We start from the raw sequence: 23,036 nt of genomic DNA, 5'->3' as shown, positions 1-23,036 counted from the left end.
GTGTGGGCACAGGAAGCATGGGACTGACCTGCCTTCACCCAGCTCCCTCAGGTCCCAGGTGAGAAAGGAGACTGTGACCCAGGTGGGAGGAGGCACTTGCCCAGAGCGCAAGATCAGAGGGCAACCAGTGTGGCTCCCGGCCCAAAGCTCTTGCCACCCACACCAACTCAACCCAGGCCTTCCAGAGTTTCCACTGAGTGCCCAGGAAGGCAGGTGAGTGTCCCTCAGCCACACAGGTGGAGCATTTCAACCCCACACTCTCTGTATTGCACCATCGAGAGTTTCACAGTTCTTTGCCCAGCTGAGTCCCCATTCTGTCCCTTCATCACAAAGGACAGTGTCCACCGGGAACTTTTCTGGGGCCTTGACCCACTTCCATTGACCTAACCCAATTTCTCTTGCTATATAAATTAAGTCACATTTCCTCCAATCCCTGAGCATCATCTTTGAAATTTGATGTGGCCCCACAGCACGTCGTCCTCCATCTGTGGCAGGCAGCTGTTCCCTGGCTAGTGCCACTGGCCCTGAACTGTGTACACGGTGGCCCCAGCCCGCCCAGCCCAGGCAAGGCTCCTGGCTGTAGTGCTCAACCTCGGGTGCGTGCTCAAATCACCTGGGGAGCTTTCTTTCTTTCTTTTTTTTTTTTTTTTTGCTAGTTTATTTTCATTTCCCTTACTTTTAACTGTTTTATTTATTTTATTACTAAAAAAAAAAAAAAGAGCCAATCCTTGCCTCCTCCACCCCCTCCACCAGAGATTCTGACTTAATTAAAAGTTGGAAGAGTTTTATTTTTAATTGTTTAACATTACTATCATTAGCAACAATGCTAGTGAAATGGAATAATAGTGAAAAACTCCCAAACGTGCAAATGATGCTGTGATTTTGGATCTGGTCTTTGATGCCACCGTATCTTTGCCCAAGCCACTCCCTGTGTCTGGAGGCTCTCAGAGAATTTCAGCAACTTGCCTATGCCATGCAGTGGGTCCATAGTAAAGCACATGGCTTGACAATGTTCTGAGGGTCCCCAGCCCTGCCCAGGCCTCTGACAGCAGATCGACCCTGATTGGTCCCAGACAGGAGGAGGAGGTGGGGCTCAGGGTCCTGGACACACATGTTCTGAGGAACCACGCGGCTACCTGTTCCAATATCAGCCCTGACACTGTTAGGAAAGCGGATTCTCAGAAAGGGGCGGGGGCATGGGAATCATAGGCTGCAAGCCTCAAGACAAATTCAACTCCATGTCTTCTCCACTGCTTGGAGTTCTCCAGGCCATAGTCTCCTCCATGAGTGTGAGTAACCAAAGCCAGCTGTGCCATACGGACTGAGAGGGAGTGGTTTACAAGATACTTCTACCATGCTCTGGGGAATCTTTTCTGTCAGTGAAAACGGGGGGTGGGGGAAAGTGAGGCCTGCCCCCACAGCACGACTGGCAAGCAGCAGAGCTGAGATTTGTCTGGCCCCAGGACCCACAGGTGCACAGCCATAGGCTCTGCATTTACACATGGCTCACTGCCCTCAGTGTCCCCCCGCTGGCCTTCCCTCCCTTGGCCTCCTCTGAGTCTGGACAACTTCCCAATGTTCTCCCCTCACAAAGTCCTTAGCAGCCACATCTCCAGAGGCCTCCTCGATAGAAACTCTTGGGGGAGTGACACCTGAAAGAGAATCTAATCAGATGGGCAATTTTAGCAGAGACAAATTAACTCCATGTCTGAATAAGAGTCACCCAGCCCTGGCCAGCCAGCAGCCAGCATCCTTAATTCACTGTCCTCTCAGTTATTAAAATGATCTTCCAAGAGATAACCCATCTCCATGGAGTCCAGACTAATAAACTGCAGTCAAGCCCTGGAGGAGCCTCGCAGCTTGACCCGCCCTCCCGTTTCCTCTAGCTCCCCCTTGGCCAAGCTCCTTGACACCTTTTACAACCCTGCCATAATATATTTTCTTTGCTCTCTCAAACTTCATTTTTAGCCCCATACCCCACTCCTTCCCATACCACCCCCCAAAAAGTCCAGCAGCCATTCTATTCCTCTCCACTAAAAAGTTAGTGACAGAATCTTTTTTGGAAAACTCCAGGATTATAAAAATAAAAGCTGTAAAATCAGAAAAATCACAGATTCCTCAAGTTGGGCGGGGACCTGGAAATTGCTAATACTTTCATTTCATGAATGAGAAATTTGAGGCCCAGAGATGGTGAGTGACTTGCTCAAGGGCACACAGGAGGTTCCCAGTGAGAACTGAAGCAACTGGCAACTGACTGGAATGTCATGGCAACAGACCGTCATCTGTTCATACAGCAAATCTTTAGTGAACACCCGGGATGGATCAGGGTCTACAACTGATACTGAAATACAACATAAATGAGACATCCAGCCTGCCCTCATGGAGGGGAGATGAACACAAAACCTGATGCTGATGCTGATCTGTGTAGGTACAGGTATCACCTAGAGGGCACAGGAGCCAAGCCATGGGCTCAGAAGGGGCCCAGGTCTCTGGCTCCAGGAAGTAGTAAAGCCTTTCAGATTAGTATATATATTATACACTAATATTACTAAATAATAGTAATACACAGCTATCACATGCACTGATTCTCACAACAGACTCACTTCTCACTTAATTCTCATCACAGTCCTATGGGGTTGACAATATGATTGCCACCAGTTTACCAGAAAGGAAGTGAGGCAGAGATTATGACTTGTTCGAGGTTACACAGGCTCAAGTGGGGGAATCAGGCTTTGATTCCTCAGTCCTCCAGCTCCACACTCCTAACCACTGCCCCATCCTTCCTTTTATCTTGGGGGCCTCTGGGTCCTTCATGGAAGATGCCATGGGAAACCTCCTGCCCTTTGGCCAGTTGGTACCTGGTACCCGATTCTGCACTAAACCTCTGGCCCTGAATTGCGTGACCTCAGGTCTCCACAATCCCTGGCCCTGCTGTGAATTCCCACAGCATCTCTAATCCAGGCATCTCCAAGGCCATCTTCAAAATTGTTTCCAGGCAACAGAGGGTCATGTGCCTTCTCTTTGGCCACATGAAGGGAGAGTTTGGAGCTGTTTCCCACTATGGGGAGAGTTTGGAGCTGTTTCTCCCTCTCTCCCAGGGCTTGCCCAGAGCATCTGTATGTTGTCATTTGGGGCTCTCATTCCAAGAACAGCGAGAGCCACCAGTTCTAAGCAGCCCCCATGTGCCACTCACCATGCAGGGCACATCACTGTGCAACTTCATGTTATCTCATTTGACACTTGCAACAACCACAGGAGGAAAGTGTTATTATCATTCCCATTTTGTAAGGAAAGAATTCACAGGGGAGCAGACAAGAGATTCAAGAATCTCACTGCAGGTCTCACAGTCATTCTCTGGAAGAGCCAGGCTCCACCTCAGGACTATGCGTTTCCAAGGCTGGCTGGAGTTCAAGGCATCATCCATGACCATGAAACCATGCCGCGAGTCTGTGAAGCCTGTGCCTTTGGCTTCGAGCACGATGCTCTATCCAACTGAGCCAACCAACCGTGGCCAGAAAGCAATTGTCATCGTAACAGAAACCCATTATGACCCACAGAGCCCCCGAAAGGTGCTTCGAGAATACGTTCTGTGAGTTGAAAGCAAGCCAAGCATTATGCTTCCCTGGAAACAGCTGCCCAGGGCTTGAAGACAGCAGAACAGTCCCGAAAGGCAGATCCAGTCTTACACAGACCCAACCAACCGCCTTCTGCCTTCCAGACAATGACATCCTCTGAGCCCAGAGGAGCCTGTCCTTGTAGGAAGAACAGGATGACATGGCACCAGAAAGGATAATGCAAATGATCTCAGAGTCACACAAATCGGCAGGTGGCAGATTCCCTACTGGCGAACAAGGCAATCCTAAAATGAAGCGATCTGTATTCAAGCCATTTTCTAACAACAGCAACCCAGAGAAGCTTCCATCTAATTTCTTCCACTCTTGGCCCCTAGAGCTTCTGCCGCCTTTCCATGTACATTTTCTGTGGTTAATTTTCTGAAGTAGACAATGGGTTAAGTCTATTACCAATTTCCAGGGGAAGCTACTGCCAAATTGAGCTCATTAAATGGTGAGCATGTGTGGCATGCAAATCTTGTCCTGTCACTTCCCTGATTAAATTCCTTCAGCGTCTTCTCATTGCTAAGGAAAAAGTGTCCTTGACATGGTTTACAAGGCCCTTGACCATGGAGCTCAGGCTGCCCTTCCCGGCTCTCTTCATGCTGCCCCTGGCCTCCGCAGCCCCCTACTCATGCCTCTTTTTCCATTGTGCCGACCCCTCTGAGCTCTTGTGAGCTGGGCCTTGGTGCATGCTGTTTCCACTGGATGCTTCCTGCATCTCCCGCCACCTTCCAGCTCTCCCCTCCTCTCCCAGTAGTTCCAGTCTCTTGCTTCCTCAGCCTCTGTGCTTCTCTTTTCATGATTTTTATCCCTCGTGTTTTGTGCCTGGTTTTCCAGCAGCCTGTAAATCCCAGGAGGGCAGGATGGTGTCTGTTCTGTTCACTGGTTTATTCCCCGAGCTTAGCATAGAGTCCGCCATGCACGAGGAGAAATATTTACAAACTGGAGGATATTGGGAGAGACCGCTCACTCAGCGCTCCTGGTTCCAACTGGGACCTTAACAGGAACCACAGTTCTGAATGAAACAGTACACCGTGCTTATCTGAGAACCTTTCCCTACATCCAGATGACAGGCAGCAAGTGTATCTCTCCCTCCTTCTTCCAAATAGATCTTCCATGTTTCATGGTGACGCACTGTTCGCAGGCCGTCTAACTTGTGTGCAGCATGGCTGTGGTTTAGATCTTAAATGTCCCCTAAAGGCCCAAATGTTGTAGGCTTGGTCTCCCCAACCTGTCACTACTGGGAGGTTGTGGAACCTTTAGGAGGTGGGGCCTAGTGGGAGAAGGTTAGGTCTTTGGGGGTGTGCCCTCGAAGGAGCTTTTGGATTTTAGCCATTTCCTGTCTCGGTCTTTGCTTCCCAAGTGCCCTAAAGGGAACAGTTTCCTCTGCCCATGCTCCCTGCCATAATATATTGCCTCACCACAGACCCACTAGGCAATAGGGCAAAGTGACCCTCTGAAACTGTGAGCAAAAATATGTTTTCCTTATTAAGTTGCTTATCTCAGGTATCTTGTCACAGTGATGGAAAGCTGACTAACACAAGTACTATTTTCATATCTCTGGGCTTTGTTCTGCCTTTTCTGCACAAATGCTCTCAGGAAGCTCTACCCTTTTCTGGGCAAGAAGAAGGAGCTCCATAGTTCTATTCTTCTAGTGTCTCTGACTCACAAAGCCATAGTGGCACATACCTCCATCATATTAGTATCACTTTATGACAGTGGATAATTGGCTGGTTATTCGCTATTAAATGCAGCCAAACAACTCTCAAGTCTTGATGTACAGACCCAGTTCTTAGCCTGGTTCCCACTCTGTTCCCCTTTCCAGTTCTTAGAACCTGTCTCTGAACCACTAACTCTGACCATCAAAGGGAATAAGTACTTCAAGTATACAAACTCAATATGTTATTAACGGAAACTAAGTGTGACTAGAGGAATAAGTCTCCTGGGAAAAGCAGCATGTATTGAATCCTCAAGTAAAACAAATGCTTGGGTTGTCTCCCCTTCTTCTCCAGGTAGCACAAAGCAGGCACTAAATCAAAGACCCTTGGCTCTGCCTCAAGGTCACCAGGAAGTTCCAGTGATTGGAAATGGGTGTGGGGACAACCAGAAGGTGAGCCCCTGCCCAGTGTATTAGGTGGGACTGTGGCAGAACTGTAATTGATGACTTTTCATACTAAGGACACATATCTACTGATGCCAGCTAGTCATTCCCTGCTGGAGGGATTTTAAGACCTCCTTAGGACTTTTAAAGCCTCTAAAGAGCTAATGAAGCAGAACCACAAAGCAGGGCCACCGCTGTCCAAGGCTTCAGGCAAATCTTATGTGCTTGTCGCTGCAGTGCTGTTCCTAAACTCTGGGCCAGTGCCTGCAGCCCTAGGGCCTGGCCTGAGGCTGCTCTGGTCTCTGACTGCAGCATCTGCTGCCTTTCGGGATCTGCTGAGCCCATGGGACCCAGGCCCTGGCACCTAGCGGTGCTTTGCAGTAACAGAACTGTAATTCAGGGCAGTATTATTATGATGACGTGACTATGACTGGATGTTCCACGGTGCTGTGCAGTTTCCAAACCTGTTTTATGTCTATTTCATTTTGTTCTGAGTCATGTCCTTTTTGGCACATGAACATGTTGAGTCTCCTGGGTGGACAGTGACTTGCCCCAAAGTCGCACCATCCAAATGCGACTTTGGCTCCAGATCTCATGTCCTGTGGCAGAGCTGTCCAGTGACTGCCGGTCACCTTTGGAATTGGGCAGGAGGGGATTGGGCCAGGTTGGGCCAAAGACCAGCCGGACAGGAGTTTTCTCGGCCCAGTTTGCTCTGGCTGCCTCTGAGACTGAGATATTAGCTAATGGTCAATGAAGTCCCTTTGGCACTTCTGTTGTGAGAAATGACCTACTGCCAGCAAGAAAAAGGGTCCTACGCTCCCTTGAGTACTAGCATTCACTTAAAATGACAGGTTGGGCCTTCCTGTGGAATTTAGAGAAGAGAAATTTTTAAGTGTTCCCTGTTTCCAGAGCCTAGATGAAGGAAGAAAGAGTCCTCACCACTTCTCCTAGAGGACCTATGGATGGCCCACAGCTGGGAAGGGCCGAGCTGGAGCTGGTTAGGAGGACGGCTATGGGACCCTCTCTCTCAGGATTTAAGTAAGAGCTAGCCCAGCCCACTCAGAGGTTAACACAGCGAGTTCCGTGAAGATGGAGATGGTGTCTGCTGCCTCAGCTGTTTGCTGGTGCCCAGTTCCATGCCTGGAACTTATGAATTACCCAGTGGAAGTTCGTTGCGGATCTCCTGATTCTGGGATGCGTTGTGTCTGAGCTTTTGCTGAATATGGGATGATTAATTCCATAAGACAGGGACCTTGGGGGCTCCAGACCCAGAGCCGAGTATACAGGTTGTAGTTGGGCAAGTCACGAGGAGACCACTCATTCTCAGGGAGTCAGACTTGTTCCTGGAAGTCATAAGGTAACAGGTCAAGGATTGCATACAACACATGACAGTCCAAGTGTCTAAGGCAAGATAGGCTACCCCCCCATCCCCGCATAGGACTACACACTAAACAAGGTATCCAGGAGGTACCATTCAAGATCCAAGGCAGGCAGATTATGGGGATCAGGAAACATGTTTGTTCACAAATAGAGCTCCAGGAATCAGGCTGGGGGCCCTCAGCAGGGAGGGGGATTTGCAAGAACAAGATGTTGCTTGCATTCTATGTGAGGATCTGCTTATGACAAGGAATCAAGGTAGGGCAGGTACCCAGTGATCCCAATATGGAAATGCCATCTTAGTTCATTTTCTGTTGCTATAACAAAATAGCTGAGTCTGAGTAATTTATAAGGAAAGAAGTTTATTTTGGTTCATGGTTCTAGAGGTTGTGAAGTCCAGGAACAAGGTGACAATGATGGCTTCAAACTACTTCAATTCACAGCAGAAAACAGAAAGGCAAGCAGGTGTGTAGAGAAGAGACAAAATACAAGCGGCAACCTCACTCTACAACAACAGGCTCCCGCAATAACTGAACAAGAGCAGGAATGCACTCATAAGAGAAAGGCATGAATCCCTTTACCCTCAGGACCCCAAACCTCCCATCAGGCTCCATCTCCCAACACTGCCACACTGGGAACCAAGCTCAATGTGGGTTTTATTGAAGAGAAACCCTATTCAAAGAACAGCAGATGGACTGAGCTATCTGGCTGCATCCCATGCCACTACTGAGATCTGGGGTCAGGCTGGGCTTCCACATGTGAAGCTGGGTGCAATTCCAAGAAGAGAGGGAGGCTGCAGAGATGGGGAGGAGTAGGGTCCCATGAAGTCCTCTTTTCTGCTTATGGAGCTTATGCAGTCTCATGTCTCACTGGGGAGACAGCCTGCAAGTGGCGGCTTTTATGAAAGCAAAAAAATTTCGGCATCTCCTGGGGAGCACAGACAGAGGGACTGGAGCCTGGTGGTCCTGCAGAAGCTGTGGGCTCATTGCCTGGGAGTCCAGCTAGTGCTGGGATATGCTGCTGCCCTGTCACCAGTTCCTGCAGCTCACCCTGTTTAGGCAGGTTCCATTCTTGAAGCTTGGAGGTCTAGTTAGGGAGAGAGATCACCTCTGCAATGGACTAATGAGCATGCCCACAGCAGCCCAGGTATAACCAACCCAATGCCATCACAATAGAGTTCCCTGGCTGCAAGCTTGGGAGATGTGAGTGGACACTGGAAGGAAGTTCTCCAGAGGGGAGAGTGCCACTGATGAGTTGGGTACAGTCTCAGAAAGAAAAAAAAAAAAAAGGCAATGGATTGGGGACAAAAAAAAAAAAACAGACTTCACACGTGAATTCATCTTTATAGCATCTCTATTGTCACCCTGGGAGCTCGTTTTATGCACTGACTTCCACTCAGAACAGGCTCCTAACAGATATTTTCCACTGAAATAGAGGGAAGTTACAATTCCCAGTGGAGCATCCCCAGGAGCAGGCGGGAGGAGGCAGCTGTGGACTTGCTCTTGCGTGGCTTCCCAGCAGGACTAGGGCACCTCCAGAAACTAAAGACCCTCACCTCTGAGGACCTAGAGATGGAGTGGCACCAGGGAAGTCTACAGGCTCCAAATCCTGGAGGTCCTGAAATTGGTCATCTCATCACCTCCCCTGGGCTCCGACAATGTGGGATTTGGCCCTGTTTTTGGAGTCCTCCAGGAGGTGGGAGGAACTCCCTGTTGGAGGCTGGGCTGGTTGCAATAGGCAGAATGCAGAGGCCCCAGTTCCTACGACAATGGAGGTTCCTACAATGGAAACTCTGAGAGAGCCCCACCTTGATCTCCTTCTTCAAGGCCCTTTCTAACAAATGTGCCTTTGTCCCGTTTTAAGTTTCTCTATTTTTCTTGTGTGATACATATGAATAGAAAGGATCAGATAATTTTCACTGTAGGTACCATAAATGTCTCACTCTCTGGTTCTGTGGCTCAGAAGAATCAACAAGGGGCAGCGAAGAGCATGTGAAACTGGGTTTGAGGTTCTGGCCCAGCTCTGCCACAGACTCTGCTTTTCTCCCTGGGTCTTAATATGCCTCAGCTATAAAATGGGCCATAATGTCTCTGTGCCTAACTCCGAAGCGTTTGGCAGAAGTTGATAAAATACATTGACATCAGAAGGTTCTGGAAACATAAGGTCCTTTGCCATTGGATTAAGTTATTATTTTTTAAAAGTATTTTTTAGTTGTAGATGACACTATATCCTTACTTTATTATTTTCATGTGGTGCTGAGGATGGAACCCAGTGCCTCACACATGCAAGGCAAGCACTCTACCACTGAGCCACAGCCCATGTCCCAAGATTCAGTTATTATTATGGAAATGCCATAGAGTTTATGGAGGCTTGTGTCTATCTAGTGTGACAGCTTCCAAGAGGTGGCTTTATGAAAGTAAAGGGTGAATTCACACAACACTAACTTACAAAAAAAAAAAATAAATAAATAGTAGAAAGATCAGCAGAGTAGAAGGAAAGGAACAGGGAAAGGATGAGGTGGGGAGAGGGGAAACACTGGGGACTGAGCTAGAGCAAATTATATTCCATACCTTTATAATTATGTCCAAATAATCCTGGTGTTATGTATAACTAAAAAGAACCAATAAAAGAAGAAGAAAAATAAAGAGAAAATGTTGGCATCTCCTGGGGAGTTCAGAGGGACTGGAGCCTGGTGGTCCTGGAGAGGGTCCAGGGTATATTGCATGGGAGTCGAGCTAGTGCTAGGATGTGCTGCCTGTCACCAGTCCCTGTGCTCCACCCTGTCAGCAGATCATCCTGAACAGTTCGTTGACAAGTCTTCCCAGCCCCCTCGGCTCTTCCCACCGTTTCTAAATGACCCTCTTTCCTCCCAAGCACCAGGAATGCCTCTCTCAGGGGAAATGACATAGATGAGACCAATGGTCTAGGAAATTAATGAATAACCTAAAAACAAACCAAATCCGAATATTCCACCACACCTGGCAAAGTATGGGATCCGTCCATCTCCTGTGGAGATTCTGATCCCACACTCAGACCAAGGCTGGCAGTTTTCCCAACAGGTCTTTAGGCCACACATAGCTCCCAGACTATCGGTAGCTTCCCATTGGGGTGCACTCTCAGTCAGCTCCTGTTCCCCCAACCCTGGCCTCCCAGCCCTCTTCTTCCCTGGGGCAGGACCTTGCAGTATGCAGGAAAGATGCTCGCAGACCTGGCTCTGTCTTCTGGGCTGCTACTGCTGTGGCACTTTCCTTCGGAAGGTAAACACAGTCACTTGTGGAGGAGGCTGTCATCTCTAATTTTCCCCTCCACTGTGACTTCTGGCTCCCCACACCCAGCCCTCCCCACCCCTCCAGAGCACTAGGAACACAGACATCCCATCGTTTCGTTCTCATGTGTGTTTATTGAGTGCCCACGGGGCCCGTGGTACTGTGCTCAGGGTTCGGAGCCACTGTCTAGTCCAAAGGAGACCAGAGCTAGTACAGAGAATTTTTCATAGCTGCATAACATCTGTTAAGGGGTGGGGAAGGGGAGAACTAATCACAAAACAAATTCCTATTCGAAAGCAACAGAATCTCCTCTGAGAGTAATATATATGGTACGCGCACACACCCAGGCGCACGCACACACGCACGCACACACCCCTCTGGATGAACACGGAAGTATACCCACTTGGTTGTATATGCATGCATATACAACAGTGTTTGTGGGCAAATAAACTAATATATATGCTGTGCACACACACGCACACGCACACACCACCGCACAGATAATCTGGCTTATGCTATCAAAGACACTAGTCTCCAGGTTCTAGTGGAAGCAATCTGTCCTAGATGCCTGCAGCATGCAAAACTTGGAAGATCCAGAGTCACAGTTTGGGAGGACGATGGGGAGACACAGGGGCTTTTCCATCCTCAGGGCCCAGCCACAGCGCATGAGGTTGCTCTTTGTTGGCGACGACAAAGCCTTTGTGGCAGGCTCCCAGGGCAGAGCGGAGGAGCTGGAGGCCTTCCGTCCATGGCGGGGCCCACGGGAGCCCTGGTGAGTCCACCAATCTTCAAGGCAGAATTGAAAGCTCTGGTTTTCGAGTGTGTAGTCCTGCGAACAGTGTTCCTTGGGACAGCGCGGCAGATCGAGGTGAGAGTTCCTTTTCCCGCTCGCTCTCTGCGCTTTCCCACATGTGCTAACGCATTTTGTAGTCATTAGATACAGATGTTTCACACAGCTGTCCCTTAAAATCCAAGTCCACTGTGAAATCGAGGTCTCGCTGCAAAGAAAGAGCAAAGGGTTGCCGCGTTAGTTTGGGTAGGGAAGTTGAGCCCTCCTCCTGGTGCCAGGCGGGTGGGCAGTCTCGGGCTTCTTAAGGGTTTCTAGCTAGGGCCTCTCCATGAACCGTCCTCAGGATCTATTCTGGTGCCTCATTATTCTCACTGGAAGTTCTTTGATTTCTAACCTAAATCCTTTCTGTTCTAATGTAAAAATGTTCTCTCAGATTTCATCCTGGGAAAAAATGGGGCCGGGGGAGTGCTTGAATGTTCTATGCCATAACCAACCCTCCAAGTATTCTGTAGACTTGGGGTTACTCAAGAAGAATTGGTGTCCAACCTACCAAGCAAGATGAAGAAATACAAACCAAATGTCATCCAGGCACCAGAAACTGTTATTTCCTGGCCCAGCTTATCCTAATCGAGGTAGAACCCAGTCATTCGACAGAGTCCATCCTCAAAGCACCTCATGTGAAGGGCTGGGAGCTGCCCTCAAGGCTGAGAGTCCAGGGGGGAACCTAGAGAAGGCTCCTAGTTGCCAGATTTTGAAGAGTGAAGGTCAGAGTCCTTCCATTATGCCTAATTGCATGTCACCCCCAAATATGGCCAGCTACTGCCTCCCTTGGGAACTTTTTCAGTTGTACACACGTTTGATCCTGGGAGAGTGAGTCCTGGGGGCTCCCTAGGACCTTTCTCCTTGATGACCCTGGCCACACCAGGCTCCTCAGCACTCACCACGTTTTTGGCATTTGGCTTCATGGATATGGTTCCATAGATTTCCTCCCCCCTCCGGACAGTGAGGTAATCTTCCAAGTAGAAGACGGTCTGCTTCCAGTGGGTGTAGGGAGCATCAGGGGCTGAAGGGTGAAGATCAGAGGAGGTGAGAAGAAGGAGTCCGAGGTTATGTCTATAGAAGGACAAGGCTTCCCATGGGATTCACCAACACTCTTGTGGAGTCAGATGCCCAGTCTGAGCCCCCACCAGAACTCCCCACTCAGCCCCAATGCCCTCTCTTCCCTTCAAGTCCCCACCCCTGCAGGGCTGTTATTCACAACCACAGATCAGCCAAGAAAGAAGCTGATATCACAAGTTCATACTAAGGGTGCATGATGAATGCCCTCTCACCAACAAACCTCACTAGCGCCAATGAACTCACCACGCTGCTATTTTAATTAGTTCAACAGAGATAAGACTTTCAAATAGTGTGTGGGGGGGAAATTTGTGTAGTAGGCCCCCTATCTCCCCCAAATGGCATCATTTATGCAAACTCCATGGCTAAACCAGCTTCCTGATTCCTTTGACATCCCATATACTTGATCCTCAATCCTCAAAACTTTCCATGCCTGTGACTCTGTGTCCTGGAACTGAGCCCAGCACCTTGGTCCAGGGCTACTATGGGGTCCCAGCTGTGCCTTCCTTACTGGACTAGAAAGAAACGAGGGATGATTCTCACTCCACAGCTGCCACCCTCTGGTGCATAGCTCATATATCCCACATGCTCCACAGCCACCATGATGCCCACAGCACCCCAATATTATCCACTGAACCCCCTAGCACATGGCATATTCTCCAGCTAAGCATGAGGGTCCTGCCTTTGGGGACATCATCATCTTTTTGCAGCAGCTGTCTCTGGAACATTCTTCTCCTCCTTTTCCCTCATTCCTTGTGGTCAGCCTTCTCTGGACACTCACCCCTGGATCAAGGGCTGCAACAGCACCCTGAGCTGAAGTCATCACAGTCTAAATGCCCCCCCCCACCACTCATTTGCCTCTTCCACAAGCTACAGTCTCCGTGAAGGCAGGGACATGCCAGGCCTGCTGATGATAATATCCTCAGTGCCTGCCACGATATTCAGTCTGTATGTATTAAATAATTGGATGATGGCAGGAACCCAAACAGCAGGTCCCTGTGATGCTTCGCTGTAAAATGAGATGGTCAGTGATGCTGGGAGTCTATGGATTGTAGAAGAACTCGCTTTACAGCAAGGTCCTTGTCCAAGGCTATTGCTCTCCTCTGCCAGCTTCCTCTTTGTCATCTTGTGCCAGAGATGACAAGACTTGGGGAGACCCGATGAAGGCCTTTCAAACTTGTCGAAAGATGCCACATAGAGAGACTTATATGTGGCATTCTATATGGCCTTGGGGCAGAACAAAGGCTAGTCACCAGGAATTACTGGAAGGCAGATTTTCAGTTCACCAAGAAGAATCAGAGCTGTCTCACAATCACACCAGCTACCTAAGGCCCAGCCCAGGAGGGGCTCACAGGACCACCCTGAGTGAGTGCAATCATCACATACCAGCTCAGACCAGGTGACCTCTAAGATCTTTCCAAACCCTGAGATCTCTGTTAATGGTGGTAAAGAGTCTCTCTCTGCCCTCTGCAGTGAACTGGCTTGATCAAATGTCAGTGGTTTGGATAGACTCCCGCAGCCTTCAAAGTGCTCATTTGGAAATCAATGTAAACTCAAGGTCATGGGGAGAAAGCTCAGTCTGTGCACTTGGAAGGAGAAGGAGTACCTTAAATGTGCAACCTGTGCATCTCAGACCCTGGGTCCTCACACGCACCCAGCCTGCCCAGCCTCACATACTGCTGCCGTGGACAAGTCCACCTGCTCCCGGCACACTTCCCTGCCAACTACCTCTAAATAAATTGTCAAAAGATGGCTTCTGGTTGTCTGTGGAGAATGTCAGTGTGTGACTGACAGCACTCTCGCCCCCACTCCCACCCACACCAGCTCAGACAGGTGTCTCTTTTTCCTAAAGACCTTCAGGCAAGGGGACTCAAGCAGCCTCTTTCTGTCACCCAATCAGATGCTTTCTGAGAAACCAAGACGTCACTGGCTCAGAATTGCTGGCCAGTGAACCCAGAAGTCTGAATCAGAAGGTGGCCTAAAAAAAAACACACCAGCTCCAGATTGGAAGAAAATTATTTTTCTATCAACATCAACACCAAAAGGTTAGGGATTTCCCCAAATATCTATTTCCACGGTGGGTCCCTTAGCCATGGGCTAATTGTCTAAACCAGTTTTCTCAATCCTATTTCTCCATCAAAGTATTTAGTAAAATTTAGAATCTGGATGTTTGAATCTATTCCAAGAGATGGCAATACAGTAACTCTAGGGAGGAGGGTGAGGGGACAGCTTGCCAAGACATGAAACCTCCCCCCAGGTACTGTGGACACACAGCCAGGACTGAATCACTGTAGAAAAGACATTTAATTAGGCGACCATCAGCCTTGTTTCCAGTCTTTACTTTGCCATAGACCTGCCACAGACTGGGGCTCATGTTCTACATCTGTGGGATATGGGACATGATACTTGTTCCCTGAGGCAGTGTGAGAATAAGATGAGAGGAGAAGGGGGAAGCGTCATATGCTAAGGGTGACCCAGTCTCCTGCAGTGCCGAGGACAGTCCCAGTTTATGTCTGTTTTCCTGGCATAATTATTAATACCTCTCCCTTTTATTTGCAAAGCGTCCTTAATTGAAAGATAAATTATAAAGTTAGCCTACCTATAACATATTAGGCTTGTGTTTAGGGTATCACTAAGCCATTGCATCTGGTAATTATTTAATCACTACATAAAGTGGTATGTAATTTTGTTCGTCCGTCAACTGTGGCTCTGGTCTGCAAAGGTAAGCTCCCTCATTCGAGCAGCCTAGAATATCCTGGGGAAGGATCTGGAATGCTGCTGCACAGGAAAAGGGTAAGCACCCAGCACAGGGCTGTGGATGACATCTAGAGCTCTCCATGTGAGTGACAAATCTCCCCTCCCTCCCCTACCCCAACTGCAACTCTGGAGATGGTACTGGCTTTCAGCTTTCCCTAGCGTGGCAAAGCCTTCCTCCTGGAAATATTCTGGCCCCATCTGCCTGCCTCCACTTTTCTCCCTCTCTCAAGCCTCCTCCCCCTCAGTCTCTCTGGGTTCTAGATTCTGAACAATGTGTGTTCTATATTTTGAAGCAAATGTGATCAGTACTGTCCATAGCACCCCAAGTGCGAATGCACAGATTCGTTCACTCAGTAGATCTTTGTTTAGGAAACTTATTATGTGCCAGGTCCCCACCCCCTTGGACACATCCTCAGTGGGGCAGGGGAACAGCAACCAAAATGAACAGAGCTTTGCATGCCCCTCACCCCTGCAGGCCCTACAGCCTGACAAGACAGTGAGAGGTGGACAGTGAGAGACATAGCATGAAGGACAGAATTGGAAATAGAGGAAGCTGTGGCAGGGGGCTCTCATTAGATTTTTCCTGGTACTTTTGGAAAGGGAAACTTTATTCCTAATGACTAAGTGGCTGAAATTTCTTTCTGAGATATAATAACTTTCCTAGTTGTAAATTTGGAATTATATTCCCTAGGGAATTCACATAGCTTTTAAAGAATTACCATGTACCAAGAAGTTTCTTTGACCTAAGAAAATAACCCAATGTCACAGGATGGCAAAGCTGGAATGGGGCTGCCTAAGTCCAAGAGCCAGAAAGTAACTAATTCAAGGACTTCTCCAATGAATGGCCACCCCATCTTGAAGATTTTTCCAGGAAAAGCAGGTCTTGAAACCAAGTCTGTTTTCACCTGGCCAACTGCCTTCCACCTACTACACAGTTTTCCTGGATTGAACAGAAGCCCCAAGGGTTCCCAGTGCCTATTTCCTACCCCCGCCCCACTGAAGATGTGTCCAAGGGGGTGGGGACAGCTCTGCTTGCTGGCTGGCAGAGTCTGGAAGCCTGGGTGCCTGTGCCTATTTGTGACAGCTTCTGCCAGAGCTGCAGAGATGCCGGAGCCATTAACAGGGATCATTTTCAGGCTGCACAATATGTGATGTACTTTGGAGTGGGCCCCCCAGAGCCAGCTGCGCCTGGGCTGGGATGAACAACTCAGTCAGCCTTTGTGGGGGAGGGGTCCCATCAGCAGGTTCTGATTTGCATGAAATTCAAAAACAACGGAGACCAAAAAAAAAAAAAAATACTTTGTTTAGGCATATTCATACTTGTGATAAAACATTAAAAATAGCAAGGGAATAAGAAACACAAAATGTAGGATAATGTTCAACTGAAGGCCATATAAAGGAGAAGAGGATAGAAGTGAAGCATACTAGGTAGGTGCAGAGGTGTTGATACAGCATTTAAGTCACGGACTTCTGTGGGCTGACAGGGAGTTAGATAACTATTATTATTATTATTAATAGTATTATATTATCATAACAAGATGGCTATTAATTAACATTGATTATAAATATAATCATATTTATTAACAATGTATTTCTAGTTAATATTTATAGTTTAGTAATTATTTATTGTTTAATCACTAACAGAGTTACACTCTGATAGAAATAATAAATTTATTGCTAGTTACTACTTGCATTCTAGTTAACACTACTTTATTGACATCCTAGCTTTTTAGTTAGGTGGTGAGTTCATGAGTGTTGGTGATATTAAAAAATAAATAACCAAAAAGTGACCCAGGTGGGCTGGGATTGTGGCTCAGCGGTAGATCGCTCGCCTAGCATGTGTGAAGCCCTGGGTTCCATCCTCAGCACCACATAAAAATAAAATAAGGATACTGTGTCCACCTACAACTAAAAAAATAATAATAAATATTTTTTAAAAAGTGACCCAGGCATGGTCCAATGATGGCTATGTGTCATAAACCAGGAACCAGGGTTAATCTAATTCTGTGCATCTGAGATCCTCAAAAACAAAAAGGAATTGCTTGGTCAGTGGTTAAAGGGCAGATGTCTGAGTAGATCCCACTGTCCAACACAAATGATCCAGTACAGAATCCAGCTGTGTGCTGGACACAAACCCCACACTCACACCCCAAGGTGGCTGAGAAAGCAGCCAAACAAATACTCCCCCTGATGTCTACCTACTCCAGATTGCTGTAGGGAAAAGTAAACTGTGCCTATTCCAAAAGCACAAAATCTCAGTGAGCGCAGAGGAGACGGAATCGCCTTTCCAGAGGGGTTCCACATTGGTCTAATTCTCAACCACATTATTGAGGACAGTCTTTCACAAAGACAGTGGTTCCCAAACTTGAGCAGACACTGCAACTAACTAGAAGTCTTGTTAAGAGCCAGATTGCTGGACCCCACCCCCAGAGTTTCTGAGTGAGTAGGTCTGAAATGAGGCCTTACACACTCTCTGGTGATGCTGAGGCTGCTGGTCCATGGGCCACACTACACCAAGGCACAGGAGCAGAGGACTTGCAGGGTTCCAAATGTCTTACAGCCTAACTTTATGAAATTCTGTGCAAAGAGGATGGCATATGACCCTGTTACCACCAAAAGACAGACACTGGAGCAGGCTTTCACCTGGATTTAGACCACAGTCCGTGAGTTTGTATGGGAGGGTGGTAGGGGTGTGGCTAACAAATAGGAAGGAAATGAGCCATGGGTTAGACACTCATCTTTGGGACAAATCCTCACTATCATGAAGCCCAGATTCTGGACTCCAGTTTCACCAAGCCTCCACCACATGGGCCACTTGGAATGTTATCCCTGCCACCCACAGAGCCAAGAGACTGCTTGGATTGGAGAAAAGATCATTTCAAAGGGAGGCAAACCTTGCTGAGTGCTGCAGAGCTAGAGCCAGGCTTTAGAAACCCACACCTTTTTCCAGAGTGGCCTCATCTACTGACTTTCTCATCACCCGCAGCAGGGCAGGCCATGGGCAGATCCCGACACTGTGTCCCTGACCACAGCCGTGGTCCTCAAGCACACTCATCCTCAGCTCTCTCACTGTCTCCACTCCCTCACCGTCACTGGGACTGAGCCTTAGGTATCCTTCAAGGTCAAGTAAAATCTTCCTTCTCTGTCCTGGCTGTCCACCGAGAAGGTGAACTCCCCTAGTCCCCCTCTAAGGAGGGTAGCAGCTGACAGTCTCTTAGACCAGGGGGGGTTCTGGCTTTCCCCGGGGCAGGAGGGCACCAGCACAGACAAGCTGATACAGACAAGAAAACCTTGACCATGGTTGTCAGGGGACACTGGTTCTGGGAAAAGCATTTCTAGAAAAGATCAGGAAGCCTCTTGGCTTCTCTATCCACAGGTAAACAAAGAATCCTCATCATCCTGATTTCAGAAAGTTCATAAGCATATCCTCCAATTAACTCCCCTTCCTCTTCCCCTGATGCACACACACTCACCCATCCTCTGAGGATGGGCTTCTAGTCCCAGGAAGACTTCCGTCCCCTTATGAACACAAAGGCAGAGGCCTAGCATCCTAGACTCATGTAACAGACATGTGTTTACAACTCTGCTGTAGAAGCCAGGAGTGAAGAGACGAATGAAATGTGATTCCTACTCCAGGGAGACAGGTAGTTTCAAGAAGAATGGAAATGTTGAATAAAGAATGGCTTCCCCTATGGAATCCCATGTAGTTGCTTAAAGGGAAAGAAAGTAAATATTCCTGTGAGGCTATGGAAATATCTCCAAGATATGTTGTTGAACAACAAAAAGGTAGCAAAGGGCAGGGTGGGTAGGATGACTCAACCAGTGGTTTCTCAGGGATGTCATTTTCATATTGTGTTACGGTTAAATAAAATGCCACAAGTGGGGGAAACTGGTGAAGAGCTCACAGAACTCTGTGGGCTATTATTGCAATTTCCTGTGAGTCTAATAACTTCTTCAAAATAAAACACAAAAGCAGTATGTATAAATTCCTACATGCTTGAGCACCCACTGAGGTATTTTGGAAGGACATGAAAGAAATCATTAATCACATATGCCTCTGAGGAGGGGCCCGGACACATGGGGCAGAGAATTTGTTCCTTGACGTGTTATCTTGTTTTGAACCAATTTCTTAATGTTACTGTGCATAAGTATCACCCTTAACAGAGGCATAACAGACATTTACAGGGGATGTTAGGGGCCCTGAGAAAGACTCCTAAAGTTGACCTGAAGGAAAGGCGGGACCAAGTAACACCTGAACTGTCAAGAGGTGAAGCCTGTGGTGGAGTTGACCAGGAAAGGAGGTAGGGACTGGGAAGGTACTGTGAGCTGAACTGTAGCCACTCGTGTTCATATTGAAGTCCTGACACCCAGACCCTCAGACTGTGACTCTATTTAGAGATATGACCTTTAAGGAGGTGATTGAATTAAAACAGGTCTTTATCATGGACCCTAACATAGTCTATTGTCCTTATAAGAAGAGATTAGGAACAAAGAGAGAGCCTACAGAATGGGAGAAAATCTTTGTCACCTGCACCTCAGATAGAGCAATAACCTCCCGGATACATAAAGAACTCAAAAAACTTAACACCAGAAAAACAAATAACCCAATCAATAAACAGGCAGATACTTCACAGAAGAAATACAATCAGCCAACAAATATATGAAAAAATGTTCAATATCACTAGCGATTAGAGAAATATAAAATAAAACTGCATCTCATCTCCGTCAGAATGGCCATTATCAAGAATAAAAGTAACAATAAATGTTGGTGAGGATGTTGGAGAAAAGGCACATTCATACATTGCTGGTGGGACAATCACTCTATAAAGCAGTATGGAGATTCCTCAGAAAACCTAGAATGGACTCACCATTTGACCCAGTTACCCAACTCCTGGGCATATACCCAAAGGACTTAAAATCAGCATACTATAGTGACACATCCACATCAGTTTATAGGAGCTCAATCCACAATAGCTAAGCTATGGAACCAACTAGGTACCCTTCAACGGATGACTGGGTAAAGAAAATGTGGTATACATACACAATGGAATATTACTCAGCCATAAAGAAAAATGAAATTATGGCATTTGCCAGTAAATGGATGGAACTGGAGACTATCATGCTAAGTGAAATAAGCCAGTCCCCCAAAACCAAAGTTCAAATGTTTTCTCCCATATGCAGATGCTGGTGAAGGGGCAGAAGGGGAGGTTCACTGGATTGGACAGGGCAGAGTGGGGGGAAGGGAGAATGGTGGAAATGGGAAAGACAGTAGAATGAATCAGACATAACTTTCCTATGTTCATATAGGAACACACAACCTGTGAAAGTCCTCATCATGCACAACCATAAGAATGGGATGTTCTAGTCCATGTATGTATAGTATTCCAAAACACACTCTACTGTCATGTATAACTAAAGAGAACAAATAAAGATTTAAAAAAGCAAAACAAAACAAAACAAAACAAAACAAAGACAGAATAAGAAGAAGAGGAGAAGATTGGGATACACCAACAAAATCCCAGGGTGCATGAGGAACCACCATGTGGGATACAGTCAGAAGACAGTCATCTGCAAGCCAAGGAGAGAGGGCTCAGGAGGAGCCAAACCTGCTGACACCTGGGTCTTGGAGTTCTAGCTTCCAGAAAGTGAGAAAATAAACGTCTGCTGTCTAATCCCCACACCCCAGGGTCTATGGCACCTCGTTTTGACAGCCCAACATGGGAGGAAAGGAGATCGCGAAGCCTTGGGATCTAGGACCCTCCCACCCCCGGGACACATGCTGGATGCACAAGGGATCGGTGTCTGCAGAGGCAACAGCCCAGAGACACAAGAAGCCTCCTTGAATTTTTGTCCCCCAAAAGTGATTGTGTTGGAAATGTGGTGTCTGTTGCAGCACTGTTGTAGGGGGGCAGTCCTTGGGAAGTGATTGGGTCAGGAGGATTCTACCCTCACAAATGGATTAATCCATGCATAGCTGGATGGATTTATGGACTTTTGGGGGAGCAGCTTGTCATAAAGGCAAGCTCCCCCCGCACACTGGCTTACTCACCACGTGCTGCCTCTACCATGTTGTGATGTAGCACAAGGCCCTCATCAGGGCCCAGCAGATGCCAGCACCAGATTCTTGAACTGCCCAGCAGCCTCCAGAACCAAATAAGTTTCTAGTCTTTATAAATTTCCAGTCTCTAGTATGTTGTGATAGCAACAGAAAACAGACTAAGACAGTGCGGGTGATATTTGGGGAACTTAACCAGGGATTCAATGAAGGATGGATTGGGCTAGACGTACAGAGGACAAAAAGAGATCAGTTTGTAGTCTAGTGAGATCAGCGGAATTCTAACAGAGACATTGCAGTGGAGCTGGAGAAGTCTAATTCAATCCTGGGTCCTTACCTCTCATACAAAATATGCTCAGTAAATGCAAATGGGACAGATTGATTTGAAGAGTCTCTGGGGGTCCTCAGTAGTTTCCCCCTGCCTCCCCCTTACCCAGTGCTTGCTCTCAGCTCTGGAAGCATCAACCACATTTGGTTTACCTTCTCCTTGGGGAGCCAATGTGTGGGACATTCTCCTCTGGCGTACCCCCAAGCACCTTCTCCTTCAGTTGAGGCCAGACTTGGTCTTGCCCACAAAGCTTCAGGGAAGCCCTGAGGAGGAGAGGCGGAGGGTCCAGAGAACCAAGAAACAGCTCACCTGTGGAAAACCCCATTTTCTTGTGGCACTTGGTAAATTCAATATTAAAATAGGTGACCAGGGCGTGGACGTAGTCATTGCGTTGTATCTGCAGGCAGAACGCAGATGTGAACGATAACTCCTCTGTCTTCACCGTGTAGATGTCCACTTCCTGCAGTCCAGACAGGAGAGAATGCTGGAAACGTGTGGCCTCCAACAGGTCCAGGGCCTGGTCAGTAGACTCACTCCAAGAGAGACTGTGGGCAGTGGCCTCTCTGGGGGTGTCATTATTCTTAGAGTGAATCCAGGCCCACCCTCCACCCAACCGATTACCTCCTCCATCCATTCTAGGGTGGAGGGTACTCAGGCAATGGTGCAAATTGACTTGAATGAAAAACTGAGGGGAACAGAATGTGGGAGGTAAATCTGCTGGAGGTGGGCCCTGGAGGGGGCTGGCAGGGAAGGGAAGGGTCCATTAGACAATGAATCCCTGAACTGAGTCATGGTCCAGACACTACCTCCATCCAGTTACCCTCAAAGTGTGGAGCCCAGATGGTCAGCATCCATATCACCTGGGAGCAGATTCTGAGTGGGGCAGGGAGGGGTCCCAGACCCATTGAATCAAAACAGCAGTCTGGGTTTATCAGCCTCTCCCAGGGATTTGCATGAACCAGACCATTTATTTCCTGTTTTTTTTTTTTTTTCTTCTTCCTTCCTTTCTTTTCTATTCAAGCTCCCAGTAATAGGAGACACTGAGCATTGTCTCAGGAGTCAAAGCCTCAGCTCACAAAGTCACAGACTGAACTGAAGGAAGTTCTCTCAACCATTTATAACAAGGTTGGACAGTTTTTCAAAAATAAATAAAAGGGAGAAATAAGAGCGAGAATTTTCAGGTCTGGCCGGGGAATGTGGAACACAAAGAACTAATAATTCTCACAATTTCAGCCCGAAAGTGACTGGAAATCAATCTCGCGTGGGGAGCAAGGGTAATAGAGAGATGGGTTTACAATGTGCTGTTCTTTTGAGTGTGAAGGACGCAGACCTGTTGTTTGCTGGCTGCCATGAGACAGGGAGACCCCACCAGGAGCCCAAGAAGCATTCAGAAGATGCCAGGGAGGCCCAAGGAAGAACTCCCCACAGGTCATGTTTGTGTAGCAAGAACCACTGTCCTGAAAATTCTCTAAGAGCCAGACAGACACCTGTGTGCTTCCTGGTTCTAGGGGTCCTCCTGAGACCCAGAAGCAGGATGGATGAAGAAACAAAGTAGCATTGAGAAAATAGCTTTTATCTCTCTATATTTCTAGGATAAATAAAGAAAAAAAGAGATCCATAGTTGCCTGGGAC

The 23,036-nt window shown here is 47.7% G+C and overlaps 1 protein-coding gene across 1 annotated transcript in view; it reads right to left on the bottom strand.

The window, feature by feature from the left end:
* Window positions 1–11,272: 11,272 nt before the first annotated feature.
* Prmt8 (protein arginine methyltransferase 8) overlaps window positions 11,273–23,036 on the bottom strand; it is an 86,258-nt gene continuing 74,494 nt past the window's right edge. The window contains exons 8-10 of the mRNA XM_076852552.1: window positions 21,714–21,864; window positions 12,090–12,211; window positions 11,273–11,356 (exon numbers count right to left, since the gene is read on the bottom strand). Coding sequence (XP_076708667.1) covers window positions 11,273–11,356; window positions 12,090–12,211; window positions 21,714–21,864 — 357 coding nt within the window. The remainder of the gene's footprint in view (window positions 11,357–12,089; window positions 12,212–21,713; window positions 21,865–23,036) is intronic.

This window comes from Callospermophilus lateralis, chromosome 4, assembly GCF_048772815.1.
Source record: "Callospermophilus lateralis isolate mCalLat2 chromosome 4, mCalLat2.hap1, whole genome shotgun sequence".
Classification (NCBI taxonomy): domain Eukaryota; kingdom Metazoa; phylum Chordata; class Mammalia; order Rodentia; family Sciuridae; genus Callospermophilus; species Callospermophilus lateralis.
This window is presented reverse-complemented; position numbering and strand designations above follow the sequence as displayed.